This window comes from Siniperca chuatsi, linkage group LG6 (genome assembly GCF_020085105.1).
Source record: "Siniperca chuatsi isolate FFG_IHB_CAS linkage group LG6, ASM2008510v1, whole genome shotgun sequence".
In the NCBI taxonomy this organism is placed as follows: Eukaryota; Metazoa; Chordata; class Actinopteri; order Centrarchiformes; family Sinipercidae; genus Siniperca; species Siniperca chuatsi.
The window spans coordinates 25,651,219-25,671,376 of NC_058047.1; the positions used below are offsets into that span (position 1 = coordinate 25,651,219).

Consider the following 20,158-nt stretch of genomic DNA (forward strand, 5'->3'; position numbering starts at 1 on the left):
GTCGGACATTTAGAGGCATCAGTGTTAAAATGAGACTGTGTTCATAACTAGTTAAAAACTCCTTGTTGCTGCTTTAAGCTGATATCTAAATTTATTTGAGCATTTATTGTACATCTTCAAGGCAAATACGTCAACGTCTGTGCAAGATAATACTGTGTGGTAAACATTCGTTAGCTATAGTGTAAAACTCTACATGAAATGTAACAGAATTCTTTATAAGCAGAGTTTAATTTCAAACCTACTTTTTAATGCGAGCTTAGCAGAAATTAAGTCTGAAAATGTGTCTTTAACGTTTACATCACTAAAGAAAAGGTTTGACGTTTTGGAAAATACACAAATAACATTTTTGCTTTCTTGACGAGGATTAGATGAGAAGATCGATACCAGTTAGCTTAGCTTAGCAAGAAGACTAAAAACAGGGGGAAACAGCTAGCCTGGCTCTGTCCAAGGGTGTTAAACTTGTTAATTAATGACTTTTAGAGGTGCTGGTTGCCGGATTTTTGTTCCCTTTGGACAAAGCCAGGCTAGCTGTTCCCCCTGTTCCCAGTCTTTATGCTAAGCTAACTAGCTGTAGCATCATATTTAGCGAACAGACATGAGAATGGTATCGCCCTGCTCATATAACTGTCAGCAAGCAAGTGATTGGGCACATTCCCAAAAATGTAGAACTATTCCTTCATTACAAATGAATAGTCACTTATACTATGTGATACATTTGACAGGCGGAGTGACTGGCTGAAGCCTTAACTCTGTATATTTTATGTTTCCAAACATGCAGAGCAGGAAGCTGTACACTAAGTGCTGACCATCGCTGCAGCCTGGTCTCACTTCACAGAACGGCCCATCTTGGGAACTTCAGGATGCACTAAAGAAAGACAAAGAGTTTGCATGATCGTAATGTATCAGATTTGTTGGGGAATTTAAGATGAATGAATCTTGCCATAAGAGAAACAGAGTTTTCCTCACTGTCTTTGTGAGGCTGTGGCTGGCCAGGTCTTCCCGGCGGTCTGTTTTTGCTGGTGAGTTCGGAGCTGTCTCTGTAGTCTCTGGGTTTGGGGTTCTGGGGTTCCGGCACGCCTGGCCGGGACTTGGAAGGTAAAGGAGGCCGGTTGTGTGCCACCCCCCCTTCCGAGCGCGAGGGCACCACTGGTTTCTTCTGCATTGAGGGATGCGAGGTGACGGGGGTTGGATGCTGAGGTTTGGTCTCAGAGCAGGTGAAGGAGCGGTTGCGTGGGGTGGGCAACGGGGGGCGATCAGGGTCTCCCTCTGCCGGTTTGGAGGTTGTAAAGATGGGATCTGGAGGTGTGAGGTGGTCCTTCTGCTGAAGGTCTTGGTCCTTGCCTCTACCATATGGTTTTCCCATTGAACCATATAACGGATTGTCAAACATCTCTGACACCTTTTCGCCCTCCCCTCTAGGAAACAAGGGATCAGTCAGTAAAGTTTCTGTTTCACTTTCTACTGAATATCTATATATTTTTAGGTTTTTTCCTGAGATTGAACACTGAGTTTCAATGAAACATGTTAAGTCACATTGCACCAGAAACAGGCACTTACATAGGAATTAAAGATTTTCCTGTAGGACTGCGTGTGCCCCCATCATAACCACCCTTCTTGGATTCTTTACTCCCTTGCCCGGCAGTTGGAACATTTTTTGGTGGCATGCTGTAACTCCAACCTTTATCTATCACATTGCCCCTTTGGAAGGACATTCCCATGTAACTGGGGTTAGAAATATCATGTGCTTGAGTGGTGGAAAACCTGTCAATCAGAAGACAGAAAATATCACACCCAGAAGTCATTTTTGAGATATTCTGAAGTAGCCACAAGTGAAAAAATATCTTACTTGTTTGGGTCACCGCCTTTGCCTTTTGAGGTGACAGTGTCATCCTTTTCAACTTTGATGAAATCTGAAAGCAGAGTAAAAAAGAGAATTGATGCTACAAGAAATGAAGTAGAAATCATTTAATAAGTAAGTCCTGAGCTGATTTCCAGACTCACCATATAACTTCTCAGTGGGCTTGCCCTCAGAGGTGTGTAACTGGATGCCACCTGTCAAAGTGCCTGTCTTCTCTCCGTGGTGAGTCAGTGTGATCTGAAACTCTGTGTAGCAGAACTGGGCCGCTCGCAGCGCAACACAACCCTCTCCTTTGGGAATAAAACACCAGCAAACTGTAAGCACTGCTCAGCTCAATGCATCTGTATTACAAACTGTATGTAAGTTCCATTACCATAGGACTCGTCGCAGTCTGTCGACTTCACACAGATGAGGATGTGCTGGTCCAAAAGGTACTCTGGGTCAGAGATGATAGGAGTGAGCTTGAAAAGATAGAAAATACAACAAATGATGATTGCTTGCCACAACAAGTTGCCACAACAAGTCATCTTCCGCACTGAAAGCTCCTTCCTAATTTTACCTCGACTTGGTTGCCAAACCAAACTTTTATTGACCCATCTGAGTGCTCCGTGTTCTCTCCCTCTGAAGTCTTGACTGTTTCTGTAGACATTTAGAGAAATATTTATTTTGATAATCGTAGTCCATGTAAAAGCAGAATCCAGTGTGATGCGGTCAGATATACAGACGAAACATACTCTCCAAGCAGCTGGAATGGTATTCGATGAAGAACTTGGTCTTTGATTTTGTCAGCAAGGTAGCCACACAGTTCATGATCTGAATCCCACCTTGAGGTGCACTGTTTAGATCTGAAAAAAAAAAAAAATGACAACATCATACTATCATTTTGGAGTGGATAACATGATGTCATCTGCAGTGAGCCGTAGATGGGGATCATACCTTGCTTGGAGACAAACTGCGAGGCTACTCCGACTTCAAATGAGGCGAAGACTGGTGAGTGGTCACTTGTCATGATGTCATTAGTGCACCCTGCAAGTTGGAAAGTTTGGCTGAATGAGTCTATCTCATGAAATATCATTAAAGGGGCACTCCAGCAATTTTGCATTACACTTTCATTAAGTTTGAGGACTCACAAGAGACAGATTAAACAAAGAATGATCAAAATGTGTAGCAGAGGCTGAGATATCTTGATGTTTAATCCCTAGTATGGGATGTCTTTTGTTAGACCCCCCCCCTGTTTGGTAAAGGCGAACGCCTTTCAAACTCTACATCCCAAGCCTTCACTTTCTCTTAAAAATAAGTCTCGAGCCCAATCCGAGATAACCAGATGACATCTTCAGGATTGTTTGTTCTTACTTTAGAAAGGTGTCTTTAGAGCCACAGAGAACATTATACAAATGTTTTCACAGGTTAAGTTGTGCTCATGACAAGTAAACTGATCTTCATTTGTAAAATTGGTGGAGTGGACCTTTAAAAACATAGAAAAATAAAAATTTTTAATTTACCTTACAGGTCCATATTTTTCAAATAATTTCTTATAATTTCCTTGGATGTTTCTTGGAAAAAACAAAGTAATTTGGTACTAATTGTGGGGAAAATACCAATTTCTTCTAAAAGAAAAGCTGCATTTAAACCAAAGTAAATATAAATTTATTATTGGAAAACTTTCCACATTTGTTGAATTGTATGCTTGCTTGTAGACACATTTCTTACTTTTGCTATTGCCTGACCAATGCTGGATTTTTGAAGCTGATACTAATATTAATATTTGAGTTTTAAGAATTGGGACCAAGATATGTAGTGAGTGGCATTTTACAAATGAAAATAATTTTTTCAGTATTTACTTATTGGCCGACCAAAATGCCTGCCAGAGCCCCTGGCCTCCAAACTCAATATATCTGCAATAAGCTAATAATGGCTAATATATCATCCTGGCTGATTTATCAGTCTAGCTCAACTTTTTGCATGTTCAGCTGACCTGCTGCGCAACAACTAAAAGACAATAAATTGGAATTAATTAGGTGGAAGTGTAACATTTGAAAACTGCATCTATTTTCCATTTAATTCATACCAAATTAAATAGTTCTTTCTAGAACCCTTCCTGGGAAATCATAGGAAATTATTCAGAAATTATACACCCAATAAAATAAAGCACGACCAAAAATGTTCATGGGGAATTACTCACCATATGCTTGACAGACAACATGAACCAGAGGATATGACTTCCGTAGGATACGATCACACCATGAGGGCAAATTGTATTTTGTCTGTAGAGTTAAATTCATCAAACATACATAAATACTAAAATACTTCACTTTATATCAGTTTAAGCATTAAAAAGCAGCTGAGAGGTTATGTATCAGAGGTAATTTAATTTCTGGTAGAAACATTCATCAAACATTCTTGCTGGTATGGATCTGGTCCCTCTAGATGAGTTGTATCATACAATCTCTATGAGCCACAACATATCTTCACATGGACTTTTTGACCTAGATGGCTTAAAGCAAAAACCACATTCTGTTTCAATTGCGATATGTGTTCAATGCTCCAGTTTTACTACTATGGTGACTGACTGGAGCCGTACAGGGAAATGACACGTGACTAAATTAATGCTTACCCCAGTGGCTTTGGCCTTTGTGTAGGCATACTTCTCTCGCGTGTCTCTTTCAAAGCGATATGTGGGTGCAAACGTGATTTCCTCTTCATCTACAATCAGAATAAAATCAAGAAGACAGTTAATGAATGCATCAGGCGATGAACAGAACAGAGTTCATATAGAAAATCACATACAGCATAAGCTAAGTTACACACACTTTGCTGTATGTCTGTCTTGACCAATATTCTCCATGTGCCCAAGGCTCACCGAAATGCAAGAAGACCTTTCCATCATTCCTCTCCATGATAAGCTGGTCTTTACTGAGGAGTTCCTGGTACTGCTGCTGTTTGATCTTTGTCACAATGTACTCAGCTTCCTGTGAAGGGAAACAGTGCAAAGCAGTGACTTTTCCTGCCTAAAAGTGTTAGCAGCTGAGAGCTCAGACACCTGACAACCAGCATGCTCTTTTATGCACCGCTCACTGAATTACAGCACTGTTGGATCTCTAATTTCTGAGGTAAATGTCAAATGACAAATTTCATAAAATGTATATGAAAAGGTCATATATTTGTGAATCAACATGTCATTATTAGGAAGATTTATAACCATAGAAGCTCAAATAAAATGTTATATCAGTAATTCATTTGGGTCCAAGTACATACGGTATGTTACGTCACGTCATTTCTATTTAGGGAACGGCATTCTTTGCAACTTACTGTAGATGGGAATTCAACACGGTAGTTCAAATCACCAAGCCAGAAGAGGTGGGTGAACCGATGTGTGATGTCAAATGGATTGAGCTTCTTATCTCCCAGATTCAGAAATCGCAGGATGTTGGTGTAGTTTTGATTGCGTCTGCAAATACAGACCCATGCATTTATTGTATTTTTACTGTAATTTTGCAACACAAATATTTATAATCCCTGTATGTTATATCTAAGCTAGGTGTGGTTTCAGAAATGGGGGGGGCACAATGAAGTCCAAAAAAATATATAAATTAATAAAAATTAAAATAAAAAAAACTATGTGAACACTATTTCCTGCATTTATATACATGTGTATTGATCTTGCAACTAACTCATTATGATGAAATTGGTTGCGCTTTCCATAATAATGATAGTTAAACCACAATTCTATGTAGATTACTGTATTATTAATGTACTAACACCACTTAAAATCCCATTTAGTTTTACTGGTAGATAATGTATCTGCATATTTACTGGATAGAGCACATACTGCCTTATCTTTGACTGATCATTATCTTTTTTCAGCATAATATTTACTGTAAATTGAAATATAGATTAATTGCTTCCCCCAAAAACGTGCAGAGGAGGTAGAGGTATGATGCCCCAGAACTGAACAAATTCATTACAAAAACGTTATCAAACAAGTCACAAATATAGCCGAATCAATAAATAATATTGTTTCAGCTAGCTACCTAGCTGAAGCTAACTTTTGTTATAAAACTACACCAGCCAGTGCATGTAAAGTTTATCATCCATATACTTCACTGCATACTGCTGTAGGATCACTGTATAAACTCTTGTAACAGTAGCTAAAGCATTTTAGCTGGCAAGCTAATGGTAACAAAGTCAGCTAATGGTAACAAAGTTAACTAGTTAACACAAACAAATTTCTCAAACATCATGCTTCTATCTTCGTTATCTTCATTAAATTATCTATTATTTAACTAAACATTATTTATTGATGTTTATTGATGTTGATAACCCTTTAGTACATCCTGTATGGCTCCAACAACCACTACCAATCAGAATGCCTAGGGCATTATGTAGCCTGAGAGGCAAAACCTGGGGCAAAAAAGTCCAAAAAGCTACTAAAGCTTATTGCTGTGAGCACAAACCAACAAATAATGGGCGCCCAGATGAGCATATCAAAATTTTCATCAACTCCTCTCTTCTCTCATCTAGATTTTGGCAGCTGGACAGTCAGAGGATAATGTTTTCGAGAAATGTTAGAGAGTTAATCAAAGTGAAACTGTAAAAGTGGTGGGGACAAAAATGGGATTTTGAAAAGCGATTGCCCACCTTTGATTATATCCACGTATAATGTCACTAATGAATTTAAACTTGGCTTTGTTAAAAGTGTAATCTGTTGCTCACCTGAGCTTCTTCTCACTTCCAGAGGTCAAGTGACTGTTGACAAAGCCAAAAGATGTACCGTTGAACATGAAGGACACTCCCACTGCTCCCTTGTTTCCTACAAAACAAACATCGCAGTGAGCACTAATGGGTAACTGCTCAATGAACTTTTATGACAGGTCATTTAATGGCTTGTGGAAAAATGGAACTGCTTACCCAGAGTGTTGGCGATCCCCGTCTTCACGCTGTCTGAAAAAATGTGGGAGATCCTGTTTTCGTGCTCAGGCTTGGCCAGGACCACAATCCGAATGTTCCACAGAGTGTTGATTGCTACCTGGATGTTAGAAGATGATATGATGCCTTAATGCACTGCATCTACTTTCAGCTGTAACTTTGTTACTTTGTCACAGTCACTCACTTGTTTAAAGCTGATGTTTGTGATGTTCCTCAGGGCACCTTTCACTGTGTCTGCCCACTCCCTCTCTCCCAAAGGATCCTCCTGAGTCCCAATTACATAAAAATCGTGCGGGATGTGATCCGCGGTGTCGTCTCGTGTCTTCCCTTGGCCCTTACACTGAAACCAGGAGTTGATGTTGTGGAGAGGACCAGCATTTCCTGCAGGTTTATGGCAAAGTATTTTACTGTATCATTCCATTATCAGTCATGAATTCATTTAAACATTTAAGATGTTAACATTGTTACCCATGTTCCAGGTGCCAACAAACACTGTGATCATGTCTGGTTCAGGCTTTTCAGAGTGTTTGTTCTTCATTTGTTGAAGTAGTTGGCAAAATCCCTCTCTTTTCTGGTGAGAGAAAAAAAAGATTTCTGATAATGAACACATTTAAACATCATACCTCATCAATTACACGTGACAGATAACTTAAATCCCCTGAAAACTTATTTTCTCAATCAGCTTCTTACTATAAGCAATGGGCTCCTACATGAACACACTGTTTTCTGCCAACATTAGAACAGTTTTGATTGTTTCATGTTTTTTCTGTGCTCTTCTCATTGGTTTGAAGTGGGCGGGATCATCTGGAAAAAGGCGATGTCATATACACCTCAATCAGGATTTAGCAAGGTGTGTTGACAGTTATGGGTTTGATGCTATGTTGCCAGGCCACTATCAATCAAGTCTGATCAATGAATATTCAATGTTATAGATAAACACTTGATTTAAAAACAAGTTTTCAGGGGTCTTAAGCTAAATCAGGAGCAAAATTGTCAGATGCTACCTTTGTGTCATCAAACACAAACTCTTTACGCAAAATCTTCTCTTTCTCTGTCTCCACCACGATGACAAGTTTGGCATGCATTTTCTGGGATTTCACCAACTGCAGGACTGAAAAGTAATCACAATACTCTATTAAAATGAGCAGTGTTAATGGTTTACAGCGGTTGTTAAACAAGACTAAGAGTCTATAGCCATGCTAGCAGCTCTGTGAAGGTGTACTTAGGCACAGCGATACTTTGAACTACATGCTAACGACAGCATGCTAACGAGCTCACAATGACAAAGAGCATGCAGACATTTAGCAGGTATAATGTTTACTATGTTCATCATCTTGGTTTAACATGTTAGCAGGCTAACTTTTGCTAATTAGCACTAAATACAAAGTACAGAAATTTTGATCTGATGATGGTGCTAGAGGAAAAGTTAAGGGATCAAGTTATTATAACTCATCCAATACATGAATGTCTTTACCAAATTTTATGGCAATCCATCAAATAGATATTTCACTAAAAAACAAAAATGTGAACCTCATGGTGCGCTAGAGGAATATTCAGGGGATTCACAAAGTCAGTAGGATTCATCCTTTGGGGACCATGAATGACCATGAACCAAATTTCATGGCAATCCATCCAGTAATTGTTGAGATATTTCAGTCTGGACCAAAGAGACAGACTGACCATCGCTAGAGCCACATCGCTAGCATGGCTAAAATACAAAGGAATGGGGTTACAGAGTGATGTGATTTCTTACTTTTGTTGTGCACAAAGTATTTGTCTTCAGGCCCATCTTTTGACTTCTTGAAGAAGAGCTTCCCACTTTCAACATCCACTTTCAGGAACATCTTGGTGGGAATACCCAGAGATTCTTGCTTGACCTGCGAGTGAAAGAGGAAACTGATCAAATAAACCACAAACGTCAACACATTTTAAATCATTTAATTTTCCTGCATTGTAATAGAATAACTAATCTGGAGAAGCACCTCAAACGTAACAAACGGAATGAGAGATTTCCGGTGACCTCCTTCATATCCACCAGACTCAAACAAAGAACTTTTAGCCTGAAAAAAGAAACAGAGAAGTGCTTTGTCATCTGTAACTGACTTTATCCATTGGTATGTCAAGATTGTTCACAGTCAGTCAGTAAAATGAGCCATGGTACTTTACCTTATCTTCTATTGAGTAGAGCAGTTTTGTCAGTTGCTCAAGTCTAAAGGATACAGATTGACCTGAATCGGCAGAAATCTGAAAATAAAGGAAATAATACATGATGATGAGGACTTTTTTGTGTGAGTTGATAATGCTGCAGAGGATCAAGGGTGCCACCCACTTGATTTGGAAATTGTCCAATCCCTGGGGAGAGCTGTTGGTCCAGCGCTCTATGAAAGACCTCCAGAGCTGGCAGGATGCGGGAAATTTCACTGTCTCACAAAAGGTCAGAGCATGGTTACATCAGCCCTATACATTGTAGTCTATACACTATATTCTGTTGACTGGCAACTATACCTGTTTAGATTCTTGCAGATTGCGATTGTTAGCTTCTTTAGCCCAGGGAGGTTAGTGTAACCATTCTGTATTTGTTCGGCATCCAAGCAGATTGAGGTCCTGAAGTATTCTTGGATTGCCATTTGATGCTCCTCAGGTATTCTGGAAATATGTAACACTTTGAACACTTTTTTCTCATTATTCACACATCAGTTAGTTTCAGCCATGTATACTGCCAGTGCATTATCATAAATTTTGCATGATGAATTATCCTGCTGAGACAGGACAGTTATAACTGTGCTGCATCAGTGCAAATTTTACAAATGTGACCATACGTGGACAAGTCCATATGCTGCAGTCTCATCAAGCAGGTGTCTGATAAGGACTTGCAGGCCTGTTCAGAAGACTTGAGGTCACTGTCTTTCACATCGTTGGCTGCGAAGTTCCTGGGTGGAAGCTGCGGTGGAAGATTATTGGTTTCTGCAGGACAAAGACGTATAGGATGTTTAGGAATTTTTAAATCTTTGACAGGCATATAGTCTTTTTTACATTGTAGCCACCATTCAGATGAAGTGAAGTTGTTTGACCTGGCTCCTCGTCTACCTCCTCCTCCCTCTGGACAGGGTACTGCAGATGTGTAACCAGACCCATGTTGGGATTGTAATATGCTTCCACCAGCTCAGGCAGCATAGAGAAGAACCTGATAGGAACTCCTTCAGATGCCTGAAGAGCAGATCACAGCAGACACATAATTCTCCTCAGACCTCAGCATAACTGAAATGTCATTTGGCGCTGTTCTGGAAGACCTTTGTTTTACTTTTGCTACTAAATCAGGTGACACAATATTTAAGTTTTACTTCCCATATGATGTCAGATATGTCTACTTGCACTTGCACTTGTTTGTGGCTTCTTCTAGAGACTAGAAGAAGACTAGAGCTGCATTCATGTTATCAGCTATCAGCTCCTTAAGCAGCTGTATGTGCTGTTTTAAGAGCTTCTTTTGTACATTTCATTCAAAAGAATATATCATTCCCCATACATTCCCCTGAATTTTTGTCATTCTTCTCGTCGACTCTTCTCTAAGTATTACTCAGAACCCTCAAGGTTATGTTTAAAGAATTCACCCAAACATTGAGAACATAAAACCACTAATCTAGCCTCATGCTAGGGATCGACAGTGCTGCTTGAATTGGAATAAAAAGGTGCCACTACTGTAAACCACCAGCCTACATAGCATGCACATGCATGCGGGGTCACAGATAGTGCACAAGATTTATTAGTTTGAGGGTACAAATTACTAATGTTTACCACTAAATACCCTCTGTACCATTTACACACAGTAGATTTTGGAGGCACAAGGAGAAACCAGTAGCTTTTTGACCAAATTAGACCACATATTATACCTCACTGTAAGCCCTTTTCCCCATATGATTACACTTTCCCTATCTTTAATTCTATGCAGATGATACTCAATTATATCTGCCTGTACAAACTCATAAGTTCTAATGGAAGCATTTGTGACATTAAAGCTCTTGTCATTTGAAAGTGGGTTGGATGTGTGCATGACAGAATTGTCATTGCACCCTTATACAGTGATTGAAGGAAGTTTTACAAAGAGACTTAGTTTTGTCAGTTCTAGCTTTGTCTGCCAGTGGTATTCACTGATAAATCATCCATATAATAAGACAGTACTACAAATACAAAAGTTCAATGTTAAATTTGATTTAAATCTTTTCTCAGCTCTGTTTTGATGAAAATGTGATTGATTCAAGAACAAGACTAAGAGTCTAAAGCCATGCTAGAGGCTCTGTGAGGCTGTACTACTGACAGTTGGTACTTTGAGCTAAATGCTCATGTCAGCATGCTAATATGCTCACAATGACAATTTTAACATGTTGATACTAAGCAGGTATACTATTTAACATGTTCCCTATTTTAATTTAACGTGTTTGCATGTTAACATTTGCTCATTAGCACTAAAAACAAAGTACAGCTGAGACTTATGGGAATGTCATTAGTTTTAGTATTTGGTCATAAACCAAAGCACTGGACAAAGTGAAATTTTGACCTGATGACGGCTCTAGATGAAAGGTCAGGGGAACCCCAAAAAGACTGCAATTCACCCTGAGGGGGCCATGAATGGGAGTACCAATTTTCACGGCAATCTGTTTAATAGTTTTAGAGACTTTCACTCAAAACCACAAATGGTGGACTGACTGACTAACAGGCAACTAACTGACACTGCCATCGCTAGAACTATGGGGTTAGCATGGTTAAAAATGTTGCTACAAGCTAATGAATAGTTGTTACAAATATATGTATTAACTTTACAGCTAAGCAGGTGCTGCATCAAAAATAGCTGCATACCAACATTTAGTTTTGATATTAGAAGAGAAATAGAGCTTTATCTTCACATGTGCTGTAAATACTTAACACTAACAATTCTACAACCACAATAATTCATCAGACTTTGGACCAAAATAATGGTGGCTTGTGTCAAACTGTCAACCCACCTGGACAGAGAGCTTCTTATCCTCATTTGGCAGGATTCTGTATGTGTACACACAGTTCTGGTATCTGTGGTTAAAATAATAAAATGCAAATGTCTGTCACTGGAATATGACATGTATGTAGGGTAAAGAAACATGCTGGCAGGTGTATTCAGTGTGTTTAGCATGCAATCAGAAGTCTGGGCAGTATTTTAAATGAAGGTTGCTCCAACAAAAATTATATGAGTTGCAGAGGGCAAAGGGTGTTGGTTTGTGGCAGCACAGTATTCAAATAAAGGGGAACTAGTCTTGCGATGCAGTGCCTATGTGCAAAAAATGTAATATGATACGTTGTAATACAGCAGGGGAAGTTTTAACTTTTAGTCATGTTATGTTAACTATGCCCATATGATGATGTTTACAATGATTTTTTCTTTAACCCAATGCCAAAAACATTCAGTAGAACAACCATGCCATGTCAGTTCTACTTCCATTAATTAGGATCACACACAGGTCATATTGCATGTTATGAAGGGTTTTTGAACAAGGAACGAGAATCATTGTCCACTCTATGCATTGCAATAGTTAGAAAAAAGTCATGTCTACTTACAAAACACAGAGGGCATACGCTCCCTGTATGGACTCACTGTCCCGGATAAGGAAGCTTCCATCTCTTGCTGCTTTGGAAAGTAGATCCTCAGCTTTGGATCGAGTTATATTGCCATGGCACCAAGGTTGATAACTTGGCATCCTGTCTCTCACCCCAACAGTCTGAGCTCAAGAGTTTTGCATCTGCTCTCAAACTATATTCCAGCAAACCAAAGTAGACTCAGTTTATATTTCTGGCTATTTTCATCTTTTCATGGTGCGTACTTACTACTTAAGTCCTTTCTTTCACTTGTTCATCCTCTGCCCCTGAAAGCTGTAAAAGGAAGCTGCTTCTACCTCGGTTCTGAACTTCCTCATTTGAAAAGTTAAGAGAGGAGGGCCCTGGTGCCTCCGCTCTGCCTGTTATATGACAGATCCACAGAGCTGTAAATGGAAATACATACTTTCTCTTGCTGAGTATTAGTCTTTATTCCATTACTGTAATGATTAACCAGCATTCCCTCTTTAGTTTTCGTAACTGCTTGTTAATGTGAACTGTCCAGAAAATAGTGACGCCATTTATAAAAACTTGCGTTCAAAGAAGTGAAATGGGGAAGTAACAATAAGGCAAATATGTCTTGTTACAGTCAAAGAATTTACTGATTTACTCGCTTGTAAATAATATATATAGATTGTTATAAGTATAACAAGCCTCATTTGGTTGCATTTTTTAATGCTCAAATCATCTTTGTCCTTTGATCTAGAATAAAACAAGCACTCATATTCACCAAGAAGATCCGGTCTGAGTTTATCTGCTAACTGTTTAATCGTCTAATCTGAATCAGGAGAGCTAAGTGTTTTATAAAATCTATACATTCAGTACAAGTTTATAATGGCTTGCCATGTTTATGTGATGGACAGGAAGTCTTGCAGAAATAAGAGGAGGAAAATAAGCTGCTCACAAACCACAACTTGGGTCACATGATACAAAAAGAGAACTACACAGTGGCAAGTCACTGCAGCCTCTGAGGTTTCTGTCCTGCACTTGAAATAGGTTTCCCACTTTCACAGAGAGCATATCAAAGTCTCAGACAAACAGTAACAATGTAGACAAGACACAGCCTCTCATGCACAGAGGACGTGAAATCAATCATGAATCATTTTACTTTCAAGTGACAACTGAAATGTTGAGTTAACACACCCATTTTATATAACAGCATTGAAAAGCAGGCGATTTTGATACAAAAAAGAAATAAAGATTGAAATGTGAGTCAGTTGTTAACATATAAGTAAGCTGGTGGAACATCACAACAGTTTTTATGAGAGCTTTGTTCAGACATTTCCCTTGCAGAGTGACTTTGTAATGATAATTACAAGTTTATTATTTACAACTTGAAGCCACAAGGAACATTTATAACTCACATCTTACTAATCTGTGTGAATCATGTCTTTCTGTCTAAAACATCACTTCTTTTGCAGATGATGTTTAGTCAGACTGACTCACAGTAAAATAGGGTCCATAGTTTGTTATGCAATAGTGCAATATCATAGAAATGTGGACAAACAATAAATGCATATCATAGGAGAGTTAGGGAGCTGGATAATGATGAATGTACAATGAAGATTTGTCTAGCACAAGCAAAGTAAACATCTGGCGTCTTCCAGCAATTTAAAAGTCATGGAAAATACACCTTATATTAAAAGCAAGACTAAGAGTCTACAGTCATGCTAGCAGCTCTGCGGGGCTTTACCTAGGCACAGTGGTGCTTTGAGCTAAATGCTAACATCAGTATGCTAACATGCTCACAATGACAATGCTAATATGCTGACGTTTAGCAGGTATAATGTTTACCATGTTCACCATCTTAGCTTGGAGTGTTGGCATGCTAACATTCGCTAATTAGCACTAGAAACAAAGCACAGCTGAAGCTGATGGGAACATCATTAGTTTAGCAGGTCTTGGTCATACAATTACAATTCATTCTGAGGGGAACATGAATGTCAGTACCAAGAGAAATTTCAGTCTGGACCAAAGTGGTAGACCAACGACAGACAAGACGGCCATCCTTAGATCCTTTGCTGCTAGTGTGGCTAAAAACAATGTATCATATTTTGAGCAGGTAGCAGATATCCATCACACCATCTTAGTTTAGTGCGTTAGCATGCAAACATTTGCTAATTAGCACTAAACACAAAAAGTATTTGGTCATAAACCAAAGTATTGGAAAAATGAAAACTTTGATGTACTGGTGGCACCACAGAAAAAGTCAGGGGATCACCAAAGTTATTACAATTCATCCACTAGGGATCATCTGATCATCTGGATATCGGTAATTTCATGGCTATCCATCCAATAGTATTGTTGAGATATTTCAGTCTGGACAAAGTGATGGACTGACATTGCCATCCAGGCACCAGCACAGCTAAAAACAGATTAGATTTTTAAAAATGATATCAAAAGCTAATTAATGAGTATTTATCACATTTGGCATAGGATACAAAACAGTAACAGGAAATATACATACAAAGTTAACTATGTACATATTTGATTATTTGGTGTTTGACACAAAAATCATTTCCCAACATCAGCAGGAAGCTTGTAGAAACAGTAGACTGAACAACTTAATTCTTGCCGAGGTCACAGGCTGCTGGGGCCTCTCCCACCATGCACTGGACGGTAGGAACATGTTGCTAATACATTATATACATAGCAGAGGCAGTTAAAATATAATATTCAGTTAGCGTTTTGACCAATTTTCTGTCTCATGTCTAGGACAAATGTTCTGCGCCTTTTTAGGCAAACCTTTTCTGTGGATGAAGACTGTTGATGGCAGCAGGTGGCAGGTAGCCAGTACAAAAAGCATTTAGGCCCAGTTCCAGCATCCATCCTTCCGACTCAATATTTTGATGGCGGGGGCTAATGTTCGAGGGTTCTCTGGTTGACTTTCTGAGCTCTGTATGCACACTTTCTGTAAGTTGGAAACTCTGCAGACTTTGCTCATGGGAAATTTTGGAAGCATGACAAAGGAAACATAAGCAAAACATGGAAGGACACGTGTCACTAACGGGCACTACTTGTTTGTTTTATTGTAGCATGATAGTGACTTCCAAATATGTTGTTTTGGTCCAAAAGTACCATTTTGCTTTTAAACAGGGAGCAAACGAAATTCTCTCCAATTCATTACGTTACATATGGAATATGAGTCTTTACTGGATGCAGGTCCAGGTTCCATGAGTTCTCATATGTCCTCATATGTCAGCAGTTAATTGATAGACTTATTTTTGTTGGAAATGCATCTATGTCAAACAGGGCTCCAGATTGAGTTCAAATTTCTCTTCCTCAAAACTCTGACTTGGCACTCACAGAGCTCTCGTGTGTTCCCTTTAACTCTGCACTGGTGGCTCCCGACACTCCGGCCTTATCTTTGCAAAACAATCGCATTAGAGTGCCACGGAACTTCTCCGCCCCAAACAGGTAGATAAGCGGGTCCATGGCGCCGTTCAGGCAGGTGAGGGAGGAGGTGAGGCGGTTGGCCAAGCTCAGGCCTCTGCGTGTCTGGCAGGAGATGTCAGGATGGCTGTAGCCCAGGATGAAAGTGGCCCTGCTCACATGATAAGGCAGGAAACACACTACATAGATGAGCATGACCAGACCGATGGTGCGCAGGGCTCTCAGCTTGAGGGTCGGCTCTAACCTGGAGCCCGGACGCAGGCTGTGAATAATGAGCAGGTAACAGGACAGGGTGGCGAGGAAAGGTGGGGTGAAGGCCACAGCCAATGAGATCAGTGCATTGCGCGAGGCCTTTTCTCTGTACAGCTGCAAACACACGGTCATGCCGTCAACCTCTGCAGTCTGGTGGGTGATTAGCAGTGGCACCATGGAGACAGTAACCAGGGCCCAGAGAGAGAAGCTGATGATGTGAGCGTAGCGAGCACGCCGAACCTTCAGTGACCTCACAGCGTGAACCACAGCCAGGTAGCGATCCCCCGCCACGCAGGCCAGGAAGTACAGGCTGGCGTACATGTTGACATAAAACAAAAAGCCCGCCAATCTGCAGGGCACCTCGCCAAAGGGCCAGTGGCCTCCAGTGAGGTGGTAGGTGGCCCTCAGTGGGAGGATGATCACGTACGATAAATCTGCTACAGCCAGATGAATCAAGAAGATGTTAGCTGGAGAGGAAGAGCCACGCTGGTGAGAGAAGATCCAGAGAGCCAGGCTGTTACCGTTTAGCGCCAGAAAGAAAACTAGGATGTAGAAGCATCCAAACAGTGTGTTCTCAGCTGTTGTGTCCACTGCCGCACAGCTCTCTGATGACTGATTGGAGAGCAGGGAGGGCAGCTCCATTGTAGCAGACTCCATTTTGGTGGCTGAGGAGACAGAAAGATTGTTAGAAATGTATCCTAAAAGTCCAATTTTCAGGTATAAATAGAAACATTTCTCCTCTTTGGGATGATTTTTATCTTAATAAAGTAATGTATGTATGTTTGCAGGATAGATTAAAAAACTGCACATATCAGGTCTGATCTCTGACCAGCATTTAGATTGTGACTTTTCTAAACAAGTGAAAAGTGAAATAGTTCATTGTTAGTATTCAGACGGCAAACTACCCCAGTGACAGGAAACCATATCAGCCCAACCCCTGTCCACACTTCTCTCCCCCCACCCACCCACACACACACACACACACCCACACACACACACACACACACACACAATAGGCAGGGAGAGTGTTTGTCACAGTGCCAGTCTCACAAGTTAGCAATAGATGTCAGTATCCCTGGATAATGTGCACATTCCCTCAGAGCAGATGATTGCTTCATTCTGACCACTACATGTAATAGACTTCCTCCGCACAACCTTAAGTCCAGGAAGTCTACATCTCTTCTTTTAACAGCTTATCTAGCCTCGTAGTCTGATTTGTCAGCAAGAATTCTTTCATCTAGACCGAATGGCAAACTCTCATGGGCATATAAGAACAGGTATTGCAAGAAACTTTAGCTGTTCAAGGTAAACATGGAAATGTCAAGATGATACTGTGTGGTAATTATATACCATATATGTAATGTTACAGTGTAAAATTCAACTTCACTGTCAAACCTACTTTGTAATACTAGCTTAGCAAAACTTAAGTGTGAAAATGTGATTTCAGTGTTTATATAACTTTAAAGTAAGCTAGCAAATTAACACGTTCTATCTCGTTTGTTTAATCCATACAAAAACTGTAGCATAAAAACGACAAGTTGTGGTTTTACAGGTGGTTGTACATGTGCCATTTTATTACCTTTGGGCAGAGCCAGGCCAGGACTGCACATTTGTTTTTTTTTTCCAATCTTAGAGAACTATTTAGACACACCTCAAAAATGACCACCCACTCCTCGGTCCCTCCGGCAACTCTGGCAAGCTCCAACTGTCCACTCCTCTCATTTTGTTTTTATCTCCTCCTTTTTGGCTTTAGCCTAACATCTACACAAACATCAGTGGGGCGTGAGCAGCAATAATTTATCTCAGAAAAGGCTTCTCTCAAACTTTAACTTGGGTATTTGTGGAGGATCCAAGAACAATGTCAAAACATGTGTAGCGGGGATGAACTTGTCATCCCACAGATGTTTCTAGCCGAAGGGAGCATCCCAAATATGCAATGCAGATAGCTCACCAAACAGTGAGATGTGATTCAGTAATGCTGCACCATTGCAGGGCTCCTTAACAAAAAGGGAAAGGAATTGTCTCTCTTTATCTGACTGGGCTAAATCTCCATTTCACCAGCTCACTGTCCAGACTTTTGGCCCATTAGGAACCAGCCAGATGTAGCCGCGTGACTCTTTTCGGTGTGTGTGTGCTATGCTCCTGCACTGACTGGAGCTGTGAGACCCACAACGAAGGGCATTTCTCAGCCAAGGCTCAGACTCAGCGCATTAAGGACCACAAGTCCCCCAAAGAAAAGGGTTGCAGTCCCGGCAAGGATAACAAACCAGGAGCAGCAAAGCTGAATGGAAAAGCTTCCATAAATACGGATCCCCGAGGGATAATCCTAAAGAGAGGCAATCCTGAAATATGCCTTCATCACAATGATCTGGGTAAGCAGATCTGTGCAGGCGTTCACATGTGAAGAGTGTTGGCAGAGAGGAGAGTGAGCATGCTGGCATCGGTGCTTTTCAGAGATTAGTCAGTAACAGTAACAGTTTGTTGTGACAAAACTGTGACAGCTGTAATGTGTACAAGCCGCTATTGTTAAAACTCGTCACGGTAAAACCCAAGTAGAATAAAGTAAATGTGAAATGTGGTTATTGGATTAAATGCGAGTGCACTTAATATTCATCCTTCCAATCTTAAAAAGCCGATTGTCATCACTGCACAACTTAAAAAAATCAGTCAAAATGCTGAGCTGTTTTGGGATTTACAAAGTGACTCATTTACAGAATAAATACTCCTATTGTACAATGAACATTGCAGTTCTAGTATCAAGGATATATTGTTTTACTGCAACCGTTTGAGCCACTTAAATACAATATATACAATGAAAACAATAGAAGGAATCACTCTTGTGGACTTTTAATAACGTTATCAAAAAACAATAATTAAATACATCTCTTTTGCTTTTTCAACAACTGAGGTCAAATAAAAAAAGACTTACCTCAGAGAGTGGAGAAAAGGTTGGCTGCTTAAGGAACAATTCAGCTGCTGACAAAGAGTCGACTACAGTCTGTGCAGGAGCAGAGTGGAGACTGGCAGTTCGACCGCCGAGCTGTGGAAGAACTGAAGCGCTGACACAAAGAATGCTGTCCTATAACCCCCTCTTCTCTCCCTCAAGATGTTCTTGGGAATGAGACTGTTGCTCTTTTTGTGTCTCAACAAATTTGATAACAGAAAGGGAGTCCCGATGGGAGCCTTTCGTTTGAACCTTGACCCCACCCTTTCTTTCTCCATCCCCTTCTCCTCAGAGAGCCACTTGTGCGCTCCACAATAGCCTGAGTCAGAATAAGCAGCACATTTTAGCCACGGGGAGAAGAATGGCATGCCTAAGTCTCAATGAGCCGTCGGGTATGACTCCATGGAAACCAGGCCTAGTGGTGTACTGAGTGCCTTTACCATGAACTCCCACCCTCCCACTGATAGACAGAAGATGGACTGTGTTGTTAATTGAGAAGTTTATGACTAAAGTCTCAGAGATGATCTTTTGTAAATGGTCTGTTAAGTTCTACAGAGGGCCCCATTCCCTATAGGAGAGCAAGTGAAAAACAAGAGCGGGGAAGGGGGACGCTTTAAAGAAACAGAGACCCTTGTTGGACTCTTGCCTCCTGGGGGCATCCTGAATTGGAATGCCCAAAATAATCAGTCACATAGCCATCGGACAGATGTGGAGAGAGGTCCCACTGGCTGAGGAGGGATAATATTTCTTTCATACAAGGAGATCACAGCTGTGTGTCAGACACATCGGCCCTTTCTCTTCTCTGTTTCATCGATATGCAAATGGTATTCTGTAGACTTGAATGAAGCCCCTATCTGTGCAGGACTGTGGAGAAGCTTTGACATCACTACTCTGTTAATCTACTGCCAACTGCTAATTGGGACGGCCCCTGCTTTTGTTCGGCTTCTCAGCTCTGTCTGTTGCGCGTCTCGAAACCCTGAAGCAAAAACATAACCTTGTGTAAGTGCTTACAATCATAATTGTATCATTCTTCTTACTGCTGTGAAGGAGCAGCTCCTGGCTGAAGGAGCTTTTGATAGACAATAAGATGCTCTCAACATTTTGAACAGTTACACGCAGGCTTCCACTGGGAAAATGTTTTATTTGACAATTTTTAGAAAAAAGTG

General features: G+C 40.4%; 2 protein-coding genes across 3 annotated transcripts; both read right to left on the reverse strand.

The window, feature by feature from the left end:
- Positions 1-225: 225 nt before the first annotated feature.
- Positions 226-12,733, reverse strand: inpp5d (inositol polyphosphate-5-phosphatase D). 2 transcript variants are annotated; one of them, XM_044198223.1, is made up of 27 exons: positions 12,368-12,733; positions 11,782-11,845; positions 9,829-9,991; positions 9,604-9,748; positions 9,290-9,430; positions 9,114-9,204; positions 8,951-9,028; positions 8,767-8,844; positions 8,538-8,661; positions 7,789-7,895; positions 7,253-7,355; positions 6,969-7,165; positions 6,767-6,884; positions 6,572-6,668; positions 5,168-5,306; positions 4,719-4,827; positions 4,473-4,561; positions 4,041-4,122; positions 2,795-2,884; positions 2,593-2,703; positions 2,418-2,497; positions 2,232-2,319; positions 2,002-2,148; positions 1,847-1,910; positions 1,558-1,761; positions 967-1,415; positions 226-865 (listed from the first exon to the last, which is right to left on the reverse strand). In XM_044198223.1, the coding sequence occupies exons 1-27, from the start codon at positions 12,505-12,507 to the stop codon at positions 825-827; spliced, it is 3,339 nt and encodes a 1,112-aa protein (XP_044054158.1). In that variant the 5' UTR covers positions 12,508-12,733; the 3' UTR covers positions 226-824. The 2 variants fall into 2 exon arrangements, with proteins under 2 accessions (XP_044054158.1, XP_044054159.1); XM_044198224.1 differs by having other exon boundaries at positions 9,856-9,991; positions 12,368-12,728.
- A 753-nt stretch (positions 12,734-13,486) lies between these two features.
- Positions 13,487-20,120, reverse strand: gpr17 (G protein-coupled receptor 17). Its single transcript, XM_044198229.1, has 2 exons — positions 18,978-20,120; positions 13,487-16,713 (listed from the first exon to the last, which is right to left on the reverse strand). The coding sequence occupies exon 2, from the start codon at positions 16,703-16,705 to the stop codon at positions 15,686-15,688; it is 1,020 nt and encodes a 339-aa protein (XP_044054164.1). The 5' UTR covers positions 16,706-16,713; positions 18,978-20,120; the 3' UTR covers positions 13,487-15,685.
- Positions 20,121-20,158: the final 38 nt, after the last annotated feature.

What these genes read in the sequence shown, in the direction of transcription:
- inpp5d (XM_044198223.1), bottom strand. Translation starts at nt 12,507, where the DNA reads ATGCCAAGTTATCAACCTTGGTGCCATGGCAATATAACTCGATCCAAA. An exon ending in AAAGGCGGTGACCCAAACAA is followed by an intron (nt 1,762 to 1,846) that starts GTAAGATATTTT and finishes TCTGATTGACAG; the next exon opens with GTTTTCCACCACTCAAGCAC. An exon ending in GCCACAGCCTCACAAAGACA is followed by an intron (nt 866 to 966) that starts GTGAGGAAAACT and finishes GTCTTTCTTTAG; the next exon opens with TGCATCCTGAAGTTCCCAAG.
- gpr17 (XM_044198229.1), bottom strand. Translation starts at nt 16,705, where the DNA reads ATGGAGTCTGCTACAATGGAGCTGCCCTCCCTGCTCTCCAATCAGTCA.